Consider the following 12,834-nt stretch of genomic DNA (forward strand, 5'->3'; position numbering starts at 1 on the left):
CTATTGTATATGATAGTGGTTTACAAATTATAAGAGAAAGCAAGTGTTCATTGTAATATTAAAAAATAAACACCACATATGGTACATCTATATAATAGAGTTTCATCTACTAACTAGAGGCCCAGTGCACGGGATTTGTGCACTGGTAGGGGGCGTGACCTGAGGGGATCGGCCTGCTGTGGGAGTGCCGCTCATCCTGCCCTCTGAGTGACTGCTCATCCTGATCAGCCGTCCCACTGTAGGAACACACTGACCACCAGGGGGCAGCTCCTGCCTTGAGTGTCTGCCCCCTGGTTGTCAGTGCAAGTCATAGCAACTGGTCAACCGGTAGTTTTGGTCATTCCGCCCTTCAGTCACTGGGCTTTTATTATATAGGATTAACAATGACATCAGTGAATAATATTTAATGATATATAAAAGTATCCACAGCTAGTTGTTATGTGGAAAAGGATACAAAACCATAAACATAATATCGTAATATTATTGTGAAAACCAAAGTGTCTGTAAGTTTGTATGTATACGTACTCACACCATAATAAAAAACACAGGAACATTGTTATCTTTGAGCTAGAGTATTTGTTTTCATCTTTTTTTCCTGTAAGTATTCTCTAAATGTGCTAAAATTTTTATTTTCTTCTTTCCCCCTGTATTTTGCAAATGTGCTAAATCAAACTACTTTTATGTAATTTGTAATAAGAAAAAGTTGAGTTTGTAATCCCAATATATAAGATAATGAAAATGGAACTTTCTCCTCTAATAATAGGGAATTGTCATTCTATTTCATCATGTTCTATGCTCTCGGCGGACTTCACTTATGTGGGCGCAGTCACATATCACTGTATACAGAGTGCAGGGAAACGTGGATTGCCATCCATTTACCCAAAATGCAGAACAATGCCACAGTTTTGGATGGATTACTGGTAACACGTTAACTTTAGTTTTTCACATGAGAATTAAAAGACCTGTCTCAGAATTTGTTTAATACCCATCGATTAGATAATCTTTGAGATTTATTTCAAATCTGTGGTTCTATAACTCAATGAATAATAATCAATAACACCTATAAGACATTAAGCATTTCAATGTATCAATCCCTTATATCATGCCAGGACTTGTACCAATTGCATTATACACATGGTGTCTTTTCTTGCATTTTTTAAAATGAAAACATCTAACCTATCAAGTTACTTTTATTTTTTCATTTTACTGCTGGAAGGTTGCTTCAGAAAGTTTCTAATCTGTATCTTTCCACAAAATCTGGGTTCTATTGTTTCCTATTCCAGGACTGACTTTTCAGAGTTCACTAGCTAGCCTGGGACAGGCAGTATCTGCATCAAAATGGTTATGGCAAATGAGACAGTCACGTTGTGGTGGGCCAGGGGGTCTGACAAGTCCAGGGTAGGACTCAGAATGAGGTGGGTAAAATCATCATAATGGTGCTCATCATCCCTGCTGGTCTCAGGTAACAGAGGGAATCCAGTTGGTGAGCTAAGGAGCAACTCAATCATTTAAAAATGGTTATTGATAAAACCTCCCACTTTCATTACCACAAATGATCTGACTCTCCATGTACCAGGATGGAAAGCTCATATGTCACCCAGAGGTCTAAAATGTAGAGGTGGCTGTGTGTGTGTGTGTGTGTGTGTGTGTGTGTGTGTTATACACATAAAGAAAGTAGCCCTGGCCTGTGTGGTACTTATTTGGTTGAGTGTTGTCCCATGCTGTTCAATTCTCAGTCAGGGCACATGCCCAGATTTTGGCTTGATCCCAGTTAGGGGGTGTGCAGGAGGCAGCAGATCAATGTTTCACACTCACATCCATGTCTCTCTCTCTCCCTTTCCCTTTCTCTCTCTCTCTAAAAAGTCAATTAAAAATTAAATAAAAAGGAAAGAAACTGCTGCTGAATTAATTTTTGCCACTTAAAAACTATTTCCTAGTTAATATTTCAGGGCTTTCTCAACTGACATTAATATCGCCTATAAAATATTTCAAACTGACTATATTAACTATCTTGTCTCAGCTCTGTCCTGTCACCCTCTTCCCAACAATTGAAAATGTTGATGATTTTGTTTTTCCATTTACTTGTTAGTTGACGTTTAGCAAATTATTTAGAATTTCTGAGTCTCCATTGCTGAAAATGTGTTAATAATACTTATATGGATTTTAAAGCTTAAATTTTAGAAAAAAAAATGTTATTGCTTTTTAAAGAAAAGTCCTAGGAGTACATAGCTAGAATGTTTTAAAAAAAATTCAGATTATATAATTTGACAAACTCAAAGTTAATGTTTAGAATTGTTTTAACTATCCTCTTAAACTGAGCCTCTTAATTATGTGATTAATCATTTTGTCTTTTTTCTTGATTTCTTCATTTTCTATATTATAAAACTAATGTCTTCCTATAACTTTCCTAATATAATTATAAAATATACTACATATCACCTCACCATTCTATGTTACTTTCAAGAAAATTGTTATTTCTTTTCTAATGATTCTATGACAAAAATAAGGCATTTACCCCAATTTTAATTTTTCAGGCAAAAACATTAGTGGTAATGAAAATTAAATAGTTTTTCATAGGTTTCATAGTTAAAAATGACATATTTAAATTATTTTAAAGGGAAAATTCTTACAATATGACAACTTATATTAAAATATCTATTTCTAAGAGTTCTCATAAACCTGAATAAATGAAAATTTTGGAGGAAAAAAACTCCTATAAGTACAGCTGATACAACCAAAAAATGAAATAGACAAGCAAATGAGTAGATCTATAAGCATGCATCAGAAACTGACAACAAAAGATATATCAAACCAGGCCTTTGAGAGATTACAACGTTGCATAATTTTTAGTTTTGAAAAGTATATCCAAGCATTCAGTGACAGAGTGAAAGATCATTGCTCTGTGATATTTTAGTATACATTTTTATCTCTTTTATGCTTTTTGGCAGTAAGCTATAGAATACTATCCCTAAGTAAGATTTTGGATGAATTCCTAAATTAAATCCACAAAATGAGAAACAGGCAGAACATTGCCGATTGGTTCCAGACCTGAAAAGCATAAAGCATGTCTCCTTAATATTAGAAGCTGGAGAGGTTGATATCTATCATTTGTATCAGGCTGTAAATAATGCACTTTTATATTTCAGAAACTAATGTAAGTTACTCTCCTGGCCAAAAATTGTTAGTACTAATAAATCAATATAGATTTCAGGAGTAATAAGCAAAAAAGAATTCAAGTCCTCTGAGTCTGCTCATTTGCATTTTCCTGAAATTATTCTGTTTATGTTTTATGAGACCTTTAGAGGAACATGACAGTTGGCTGAGAGAATCACATTTAATTTTTGCCACAGCTTACAGAAGTGAAGAGCTTTGTAAGAAAAATGTTTTCACTCTAGATTGCCTCCCTTGCAGCAGGGCTCAGGTTTTGGTGAAAAGCTCTGACATTTGGGCTAGTTAAGCATGTATCCCTCTCCCATTCCATAGGGAATGTACTGGGCTGTCCTTGCTCGCCAGTCCACCTGCACTTCATTAGAGAGCAGAGCATTCACATGCCATACCACAGGATCCCACAATGACATAACTCCATTCAGAGACTGGCGTGACTGGGCTGGGTCTCCCCCCTCCAGCTCTTGTATCACTAAGAATCTGGCAGCCAGTTCCGCCCTGACAGAGTTTACAGCATATATTGGTGGATTCTTGTCCATACTGCATCTGCTTTAAGAATTAACGAAAGCAGAGTCAAGACTGTAAGGTAAGTGCTGTTTAACTATAGCACTGGGGACGCTGACTGTTTGGGACAGTGTTTATTGTAACAGGAACAGAAAAAGTTCTAGAGCAACTTTGCCAATTGCTATTCAACAGCAAATCCATACTTCTGAGCATTTACTCTCACACTTTTCTTAATATGTTTTCCATGACTTATGGATTTAAGAGAAAGTTTTTACAATATATGCTGTGTTGCTTGACAAAGGAAGTTATAAAAAGTTTCAGGGTTGGAATGAGACAATATTTAAGCAAGACAGTAAAAATGTATGGCAATGAAAATATTTATTTTATGCTAATGAGTTATATACGTTAGTATTTTTACAATGAATTTTGCAGCAAAGAAAGGTCATTTTAAGCAGTATTAAAAATATTTTTTTGCCACATACATATTGCTATCTTTTGTTACAATTTGCCATAAATATTTTATGTTGTGAGAAAATGTGAGCTTAAGGACATAGACCCTCTTTTGGATTACTTATTTCTATTTTGTTAATTTTAAAGATGTTTTTTGGATGTATGTTTTAAAATGGATATGTTTTGAAGAAATTCTGGGAAACATTTTTTTTTAAAGTATTTCCTCCATAACCACAGGTATTTGCCAAAACTGGGAGGAAAGTAAATAAAGTGCACTTTTGCTTCATAGTGGAGTCCTTATACAGCTACAAACTCTCTTTGGATTCATTCTGCCAAAAAATATGAAAGCATGTTTTTCATTGCTATTCAATCCATTATAGTTACCATGTCTATTTTAGTGTATACTGAAATAAAATAAACTCAAAGCTTATTAATAAAGCAAGACAAATCTTTACAACATTAACATACTATACCTTATATTGTAATATTAATTATGCTCATTGCCAAGTCTTGTTAACTAAATTAAATGACTCCATCATTTTCTTGGGGAATAAGTTAGTTAAAAATCTAGTTACAAATTACATTGTGTTAGCTATCAGTGTTTCTAACACCTTTTTTTAGTGTTTCATCTGCTAAAATAAAGTGCCTTGTAATTCCATGTTAAAGCAAAGGTGTTTAAACTTCCTAATACTAAAAATCCTAGTTATCCCAAACTCCCTAGATCCAAAAGCTTATACCATACTTCTCACAGGAAGATCTATTGCCTATGGCATGTAGATGGTGCTTCACATTAAGGATTTCCCTCTCAGAGTTACCAACTTCTCCTCAGCTATAGCTTTCATTCTAGGAAAGTCCAACTCTTGTATGCTATTGTCCTTTACCTAAATTTCTGACCTTGTATTCTCCAAACAATTAAAATATACTTTATTTAGCCTCACCTTGGAAACATGTTCTTACTAGATCATTGTTACATATTGTTTTTAATTTATATTCTCAGTTTTATCCATTCTTCCATGGCTCCTAATGCCACTGTAAAATACAGACTTTGCTCAATGGCCAGATCTCTCCCACTTCCTCTCTGTAAGAGCACTAATAGCCAAATAAGTGAACCATGCCTTCTTAAATTTTGGCATGAAGAAGGTAGAGAACTTGTGAGTCATTGACAGAAAGGAAAACTTTAATTCAAAACTTGGAAAAGAATATCTTTTTTTCTATTAAGTTGGATCACTTTCTAGGTTTAAAAATCTTTAGAATTTGTGACATTTTTCTGATTAATAAACATTAGTTTTACTAAAACTTATATACTAAATATTAATTTCAGAATTACAGTTTTGTAATGTGCCTGAAAGTCTGGAATGCTAAACAAAAGTTGAAATAATATCCATGCACACCCTACTAAGAATTCTGTTACCTTCCCTCAGAACCAACAACAATAACCAGACATTTTTAAAGGAATGTACTCCCCACTCCCATATCCCTCCACCTTGCCACCCTCCATCTCTGGCCACACAAGTTAAGAACAGCTTTCCTTCCAGCAAAACCACAGGTTGCTCATGTTCCCAGTAAGGGTCTTCTTAATGAGACATTTTAATGATGTTGAATGCTAGGGTAAAAGGTACAGTTTACAATTGTCTCCTAATTTTCATTTTTTTTGTGGTTTTGAAGGATGTTCTGAGGTAGTGTTTTAGCATGGTGGTCAATGGGCACTACCCAGACACCTCTTACAGGAAATCATTGAATTAAGGAAGAACCTGGAGAGATTGACTGGGTAGGTTAGGCCTGGCTTGCCCAGTAGGGGGCGCGTGTGTATGCGATCTAAGCCTAAATTGTTCACCTCCTCACAAGTTGTACACATACATCTTAAACCTCATGCTTAAATAAAAATTAAAAAGACATCCTTAGATTCATAAAAAAAAACAAAAAACAATAAAATACACATCTTTCTAATAAATTTAACATTGTAAATTGAATATTCATTCACTTACTTAAAGTATACTATTTTATTATATGTTTCCACTTTACTTAGGATTCAAAGCATTCGCCAAAAATGAATCTCGGTGCATTTACTCTGCTATTAGCACTAATCAGTGGTGCCAGCGGCCAATACTATGATGATTATGATTTTCCCCTATCTATGTATGGGCAATTATCTCCAAACTGCGCCCCAGAATGTAACTGCCCTGCAAGCTATCCAACGGCCATGTACTGTGATGAGCTGAAATTGAAAAGTGTGCCAATGGTGCCTCCTGGAATCAAGTACCTTTACCTGAGGCATAACCAGATTGACCATATTGATGAAAAGGCCTTTGAAAATGTAACCGATCTACAGTGGCTCATTCTAGATCATAACCTTCTAGAAAATTCTAAATTAAAAGGAATTTTCTCTAAACTGAAACAACTGAAGAAGCTGCATATAAATTACAACAACCTGACGGAATCTGTGGGCCCACTTCCCAAATCTCTGGAGGACCTGCAGCTTACTCATAACAAGATCACAAAGCTCGGCTCCTTTGATGGACTGGTGAACCTGACCTTCATCCATCTTCAGCACAATCAGCTGAAAGACATTTCAGCTTCTTTTAAAGGTCTTAAGTCACTTGAGTACCTTGACTTGAGCTTCAATCAGTTGACCAAATTGCCTTCTGGTCTCCCAACATCTCTTCTAACTCTCTACTTAGACAACAACAAGATCAGCAACATTCCTGATGAATATTTCAAGCGTTTTAAGGGACTGCAGTATCTGCGTTTATCTCATAATGAATTGGCCGATAGTGGAATACCTGGAAATTCTTTTAATGTATCATCTCTGCTTGAGCTGGATCTCTCCTATAATAAGCTAAAAAACATACCCACTGTCAGTGAAAACCTTGAAAACTATTACCTGGAGGTCAATCAACTTGAAAGTAAGTAGAAAGCTGTGCTTGTGTTTGATGGATGTATCTGAATGTTTTTAAACATGTAAGCTGTGCAACACAAATATTGATTGCATCTGGCGCCACTTAAAAAAAATAATTAAAATGCCAATAAAATATCCATCTAATTCAAATATAGAAAATTCTAGCTTAGTTATTTATCCATTATCTGGCCTTTCTTTCGAGTGTCCAGATAAGAAACCAATAGGATCATAGAATTTAATCCTTAATTTCTTCAAATTTAATATTCTGGGCTAATTAATCCTGCTGTGTCATTGCTTGATATTTATCTACTATTTGCCTCCTCCGTGACGTAGATTTGTGTCCTACATTTATTTCTTGGCAAGATCTAGCTGAAGGGGGAGCAAATGAGTACCGAGGAGGAATGGCTAGCAGAGGCTTTCAAGCCTCCCTCCGGCTTATCCTCAGAGCAGCCCTGATATCCTCATGGTCTTCTCTGACATCTTTACTTGGGACTCAACATGGTATTCTGCAATCATGACCATCATCTATCTCTGTTATCCCTGTTATGATGTGTGTGGCTTCCCAATGTTCTTATGAGTCTGTGAGGAAGATTAAGGAGGGAAGGTACATGATAAGGATTTGGAACATTTTAAAAATAGTATTGCAGAGCTCCTTTTCTTATACACAACCCTCCACCACATTGGATTTTCCCACAGTTTCTCCTCCCTTTCTCTTGATGATATAGTTTATTTTTCATTTATTTTCTGGGTGGGAGTTTGACCTGATCCACTTGGACTATTTATGCCCTCTTCTTGTCTTCTGGGGGCATTTTCAATTTGAGCAATACAGATTTCGGTGGGAAATGTACATTTACTGTCCCCCACCTCTTTCTTTATCAGAGCTTGGCAGAAGAGAAACCAATGGTCTTGGACAAACTTGCTAAAAGAAAAATCAAGTGGGAAACACTGATTCACACATAAACAATTGTATCTGCTAAATAGTCTATTCAAATTGAGCATCTTTATGCCATGAAAGTTGGTTGTCTTGTCATACTGGATGAAAATATTGATATTCCTTTTAGAAAAATTGCCCTGTGCCTTATTAACATGATAATTTCTAATTCTACAAGTTTCCCGTAACTCCTAGGGTGGTGAGGGTGATCTCATGAAGGAGACCATGATTGCCAACTCTAAAATGCCACATGCTTTTTCTTATATCTGGAAAACTTGCTTATCATACAATACACAGTCAAGCTATTAGAGCTGGGCCCTTACAATTGTTTCTAGTAAAAAACTCACTATCTGGCAATATAGGATCCCACATTATAAACATTTGTGGTTAAGAGTATGGCTACTTAGACTAGCCAACATGCTAATTGGATTTAAGATGTTTTAGGATTTGAGGGCTGAAGAAATCCTGTTAGACATGGTGGGTAGAGATTAGCATCAGGGGCAGGGTCACCTCATTCCTTGAAGTAAGAAAGGGAAGAGCTACAGATGCAGGAGAATTTGGAGGGGTAACAATAAGGCCTCATTATGTGAGTGAGAGAAGGAAGAGCCAATGTGGGAGATGGAAAAGGTGGTCTATGGACGAAATGCTGACAGGCACTCAGTGCCAAGCTGAGATAGAAACCACAGTGCCCAGCATATATGGTCATTTGGAAATGAATAGTGTCCGCCCTTCCTTCCTTGACCTGGACATTTAGGTATACCAGGTATACCTTGCAGGTATTGTTGCCATTTGTCTTTGCTTGCATTTCTTTGACTTAGTTTATTGTGCCATGTAATACTTATGTATATCAATTGTCTACATTTTCTTAGATAAAAGACCCCCTTTATGTTTCTCTACTATTAGAAAATCTATAGCCAAAACTATTTCTCATCTTTCAGACTTGCAAGTCTAAGACACTAGCTTAAATCACAGACCTTTCTATGGTGACATAATTTGAAAGAGAAAAACCCACAAAATTTAAAGGGTACCAGTAATTATTTAGTATATATTATGTGCTAACACTCTGTGAGGTGCTTTGCATACCTTAATTGATTTAATATTCATGCAACACAGTGTGATGGATATATTATGTTTAACAAGAAGATCGCATCAATATTCCAAAGCCACCCATTTGGTAAATGGCAAAGGCAGAAAATTAATATAGGCCTAAGGCCATGTTTTATCCCATTGTTCCATACTTCCTTAGTGGAAGGTAGCATAACAAAGATCTCTGCAATTTGACTAATGACTTATTTAAGACAGCATCATAGAGGTAAGGAGCAGAGTATGTTTGGGCTTCCACTGAAGTCACTGTTGATTAGAATTTGAGAATAAAACAAAATATCAAGACAAAGGACTAGATAAGGTTAATCTGAAATAGACTTGAGCAAACATAAACAGCTTCTATGTACACACATCATAAACCATGCAATCTAGTAACAATCTTTGTTTCCATTAAAAACTAAGTCAGTTTTTCTCTTGTGGCAGCTTTCTAACCAACAGGAAAGGACGTGGCTCAGATGGTGGTCATTCCATGACTTGGATTTTGCCTTGGAGCTTTGAGTCTGTCATGATGTGTGCCAGCAGGAAAACACTTTAGAGGTCATCTAGTTAACCCTTCAAATTTCCAGATGCAAAAGCTCAGGATGCTTATATTGGCAAGATGATTCATACAACAGCACAATTTTACATATCATCAGTCTAGATATTTCTAAAAATTCTTAGATAGTATTATGCACTTAGTCTTTCTAATCTAAGAACTTACAATAAATATCATTCTTTGAAAAATTTAATTGACCATCCTGACCCACCATAGTTACTTTACTAAATATTTTTGTATCATTTGGTAGTCTGAAATATTTCGTTAGTAATTTCTAATTCAAATATACACCAAATAAATGACTTTAAAAGAGAAGGCAGAGGGGGAAGAAATCCTATTAGATATTATTATGGACTTGGAAAAATTTTAATGACTATTTTAAGCCATGTAATAAAAAAGAAAATATTATTAAAATCTTTTATTCTTTATTTTCCAGAGCTTGACGTAAAGAGCTTCTGTAAGATCCTGGGACCATTATCCTACTCCAAGATCAAGCATTTGCGCTTGGATGGCAACCGTAATATCACCCAAACTAGTCTGCCACCTAATATGTATGAATGTCTACGTGTAGCAAATGAAATCACTATCACTAATAATTAATTTCAATTATATTGACGTGTATCCTGGAGCAACATCTTATGCTTGTATTTTTGTGTGTTGGTTTTCATAGCGTCCATTTTTGTTGTTGTTTATTACTTCCATGAATTTTAAATTCTGAGAGAAAATGTTTTGTAAACATTTTACTACTTTTTTACAAAGAAAAGATGAAAAGCAGGCCTATTTCATCACAAGCATGACACATGCTCACACATACACATCAAACAATGCGTTAATTGTAAATTTAGTGCTTTTTACATCTCACTGTCAAATGATGTGCAAAGCTTTTTACTGTCTGCATGGAAGTCAGCTGAGTTTTATATCTCTAAATGTTAACTTAATGTGCCCAAAAGTATGGAATACATAAATATGGATGTTTACTGTCTTTAATCAAATTATCTTAATATGCTCAAATTTGTTCAGCTGAAAAGCAGGTGGTAAATTTTGAGACCAATGATTTTGTGAAATACTAAACAAAATTCATGAAGCCACATACATTTAAAGCAGAATTGTTAGTATTAAGAATATATATAGTTACCTAGAAAAACTTTCTGGAATTATTTTTCACTTTAAAATCTTATGTATGTTTCTTTTTTTATTATTTGCATGTTATGTTTAACAAGCTAATAGTAAAATAAAACATAGCAAATGGCATCACTGTGTTTGACTTCTTATAAAATTCATCTCTCTCATATATAAAATACAGTCATGTACCATATAATGATATTTCAGTGAATGATGGATCACATATACAATGATGGTCTCATAAGATTATAATGGAGCTGAAAATGTTCTATAGCCTAGTGATGTTATAGCCATTATAAGATCATAGCAGAACACATTACTCCTGTGTTGGAGGTGATGTTTGTGTAAGCAAATCTACCACAATGCCAGTCATATAAAAGTATAGACACACAATTATGTATAGTACATACTTGGTAATTATGATAAATAGGTTATTGGTTTATGTATTTATCATGCTATACTTCTTATCATTATTTTAGAATGTATTCTTTTTTATTTATTAAACAAAAAAGTTCCCTGTAAAGGAGAATACCATGTTATGTCAGCCTCATACACCTCCTGTTTATGTCTCTTTTTTGCATATTTTCTCTTGTGCTTGATTTAATCTCATATTGTTTTATAACTTTAGTGGAGCCTAAATGCACAGTGTGAATAAAGTCTATAGCAGTATACAGTGATGTCCTAGGGCAGTGATGGCGAACCTATGACACGCGAACTCATTTTTTTGGTTGATTTTTCTTTGTTAAATGGCATTTAAATATATAAAATAAATATCAAAAATATAAATCTTTGTTTTACTATGGTTGCAAATATCAAAAAATTTCTATATGTGACACGGCACCAGAGTTAAGTTAGGGTTTTTCAAAATGCTGACACGCCAAGCTCAAAAGGCTCGCCATCCCTGCCTAGGGCTTCACATCCACTCACCATTCATTCACTGACCCACCCAGAGCAACTTTCAGTTCTACAAACTCCATTAATGGTAAGTGCCCCATACAAGTGTACCACGGTTTATCTTTTGCACCATACTTTTTACTGCTCCTTTTCTATGTTTAAATACACAGATACTTACCATTGAATTACAGTTGCCTAAAGTCTTCAATACAATAATTTGCTGTACAGGTGTATACCCTAGAAGCAGTAGGCTATACCATTAGTCTAGGTTGTGTAATAGGCTGTACCATCTAGGTTTGTGTGAGTGCACTCTATAATGTTCACACAATGTCAATATTGCCTAAAGGTGAATTTTCCAGAACATATCCTCACTAAGTGGTGTATGACTGTATTAGATCAAAATTCAAAAAACATCTCTAATCTGCATTATATTATTCATGTTAAATAGAATTTACCACTAAGTAAATTGTCTGCTTCTAACTTCCACTTACAAAGAGGTTTAAACACACCTTACATTATGTGTCCAGATCCCAATTCTAATTCATGAAGTGAAGGGTTCCCCACCACCACCAAACAATTATCTGGACATCAAGTGGGTATCCTACAATTCAACTCAATTTTGACACTATAATTGTGGAGACAGTGTCAGATTTACAGGTTAAGACAGTATCCTTTCTTCAGATGCCAGTAACAACCCCAGGTCCTGCACTTCTAACAACTGGCTATAAAATAGAGATTTCCCAACACCTGCTCCTCATGTTTGATTATTTATAGACTAGCTCACAGAACTCAGGAAACTTGCTTACTCTCTAGATTATAAATCTATAATAATAAAAGCATAATATGCTAATTAGACCAGACAACCTTCTGGAAGAAGCCGGTGGCCAAGGGAAGCCCTGGCCCCCCATAGTAGCCAGGGAAAGGAAGGCCTACTCTTGCACAAATCCCGTGCATCGGACCTCTAGTCTCTCTCTCTCTCTCTCTCTCTCTATATATATATATATATATAATATGCTAAGTGTCCTTCTCTCCTTCCAGGTAATGACGTCACATAGCAACCCCCAGCTTCCTCTCCCTAACCACGACTAACCTCCTTGCTGTTTCTTCAGCCCAGGAACACTTTAGCCAGGTGGAAACACTTTACACTGGAACCAAATGTCTGTGAAGTGTTTTCCCTGTGCCTCATCTCATTTGATCCTCACAGAAGTCCTGGGGTAGGTAGATAGGAGACTC

General features: G+C 35.5%; 1 protein-coding gene across 1 annotated transcript; it reads left to right on the forward strand.

Moving 5' to 3' along the window:
* The first annotated feature begins 3,533 nt into the window (after positions 1 to 3,533).
* On the forward strand, positions 3,534 to 11,786 carry LUM (lumican). The gene is made up of 3 exons (XM_070407592.1): positions 3,534 to 3,751; positions 6,146 to 7,022; positions 10,022 to 11,786. The coding sequence occupies exons 2-3, from the start codon at positions 6,167 to 6,169 to the stop codon at positions 10,183 to 10,185; spliced, it is 1,020 nt and encodes a 339-aa protein (XP_070263693.1). The 5' UTR covers positions 3,534 to 3,751; positions 6,146 to 6,166; the 3' UTR covers positions 10,186 to 11,786.
* Positions 11,787 to 12,834: the final 1,048 nt, after the last annotated feature.

The sequence above is a fragment of the Myotis yumanensis genome, unplaced genomic scaffold (assembly GCF_028538775.1).
Source record: "Myotis yumanensis isolate MYYU_CA2020_CCGP unplaced genomic scaffold, mMyoYum1.0.hap1 SCAF_3, whole genome shotgun sequence".
Taxonomy (NCBI): Eukaryota; Metazoa; Chordata; class Mammalia; order Chiroptera; family Vespertilionidae; genus Myotis; species Myotis yumanensis.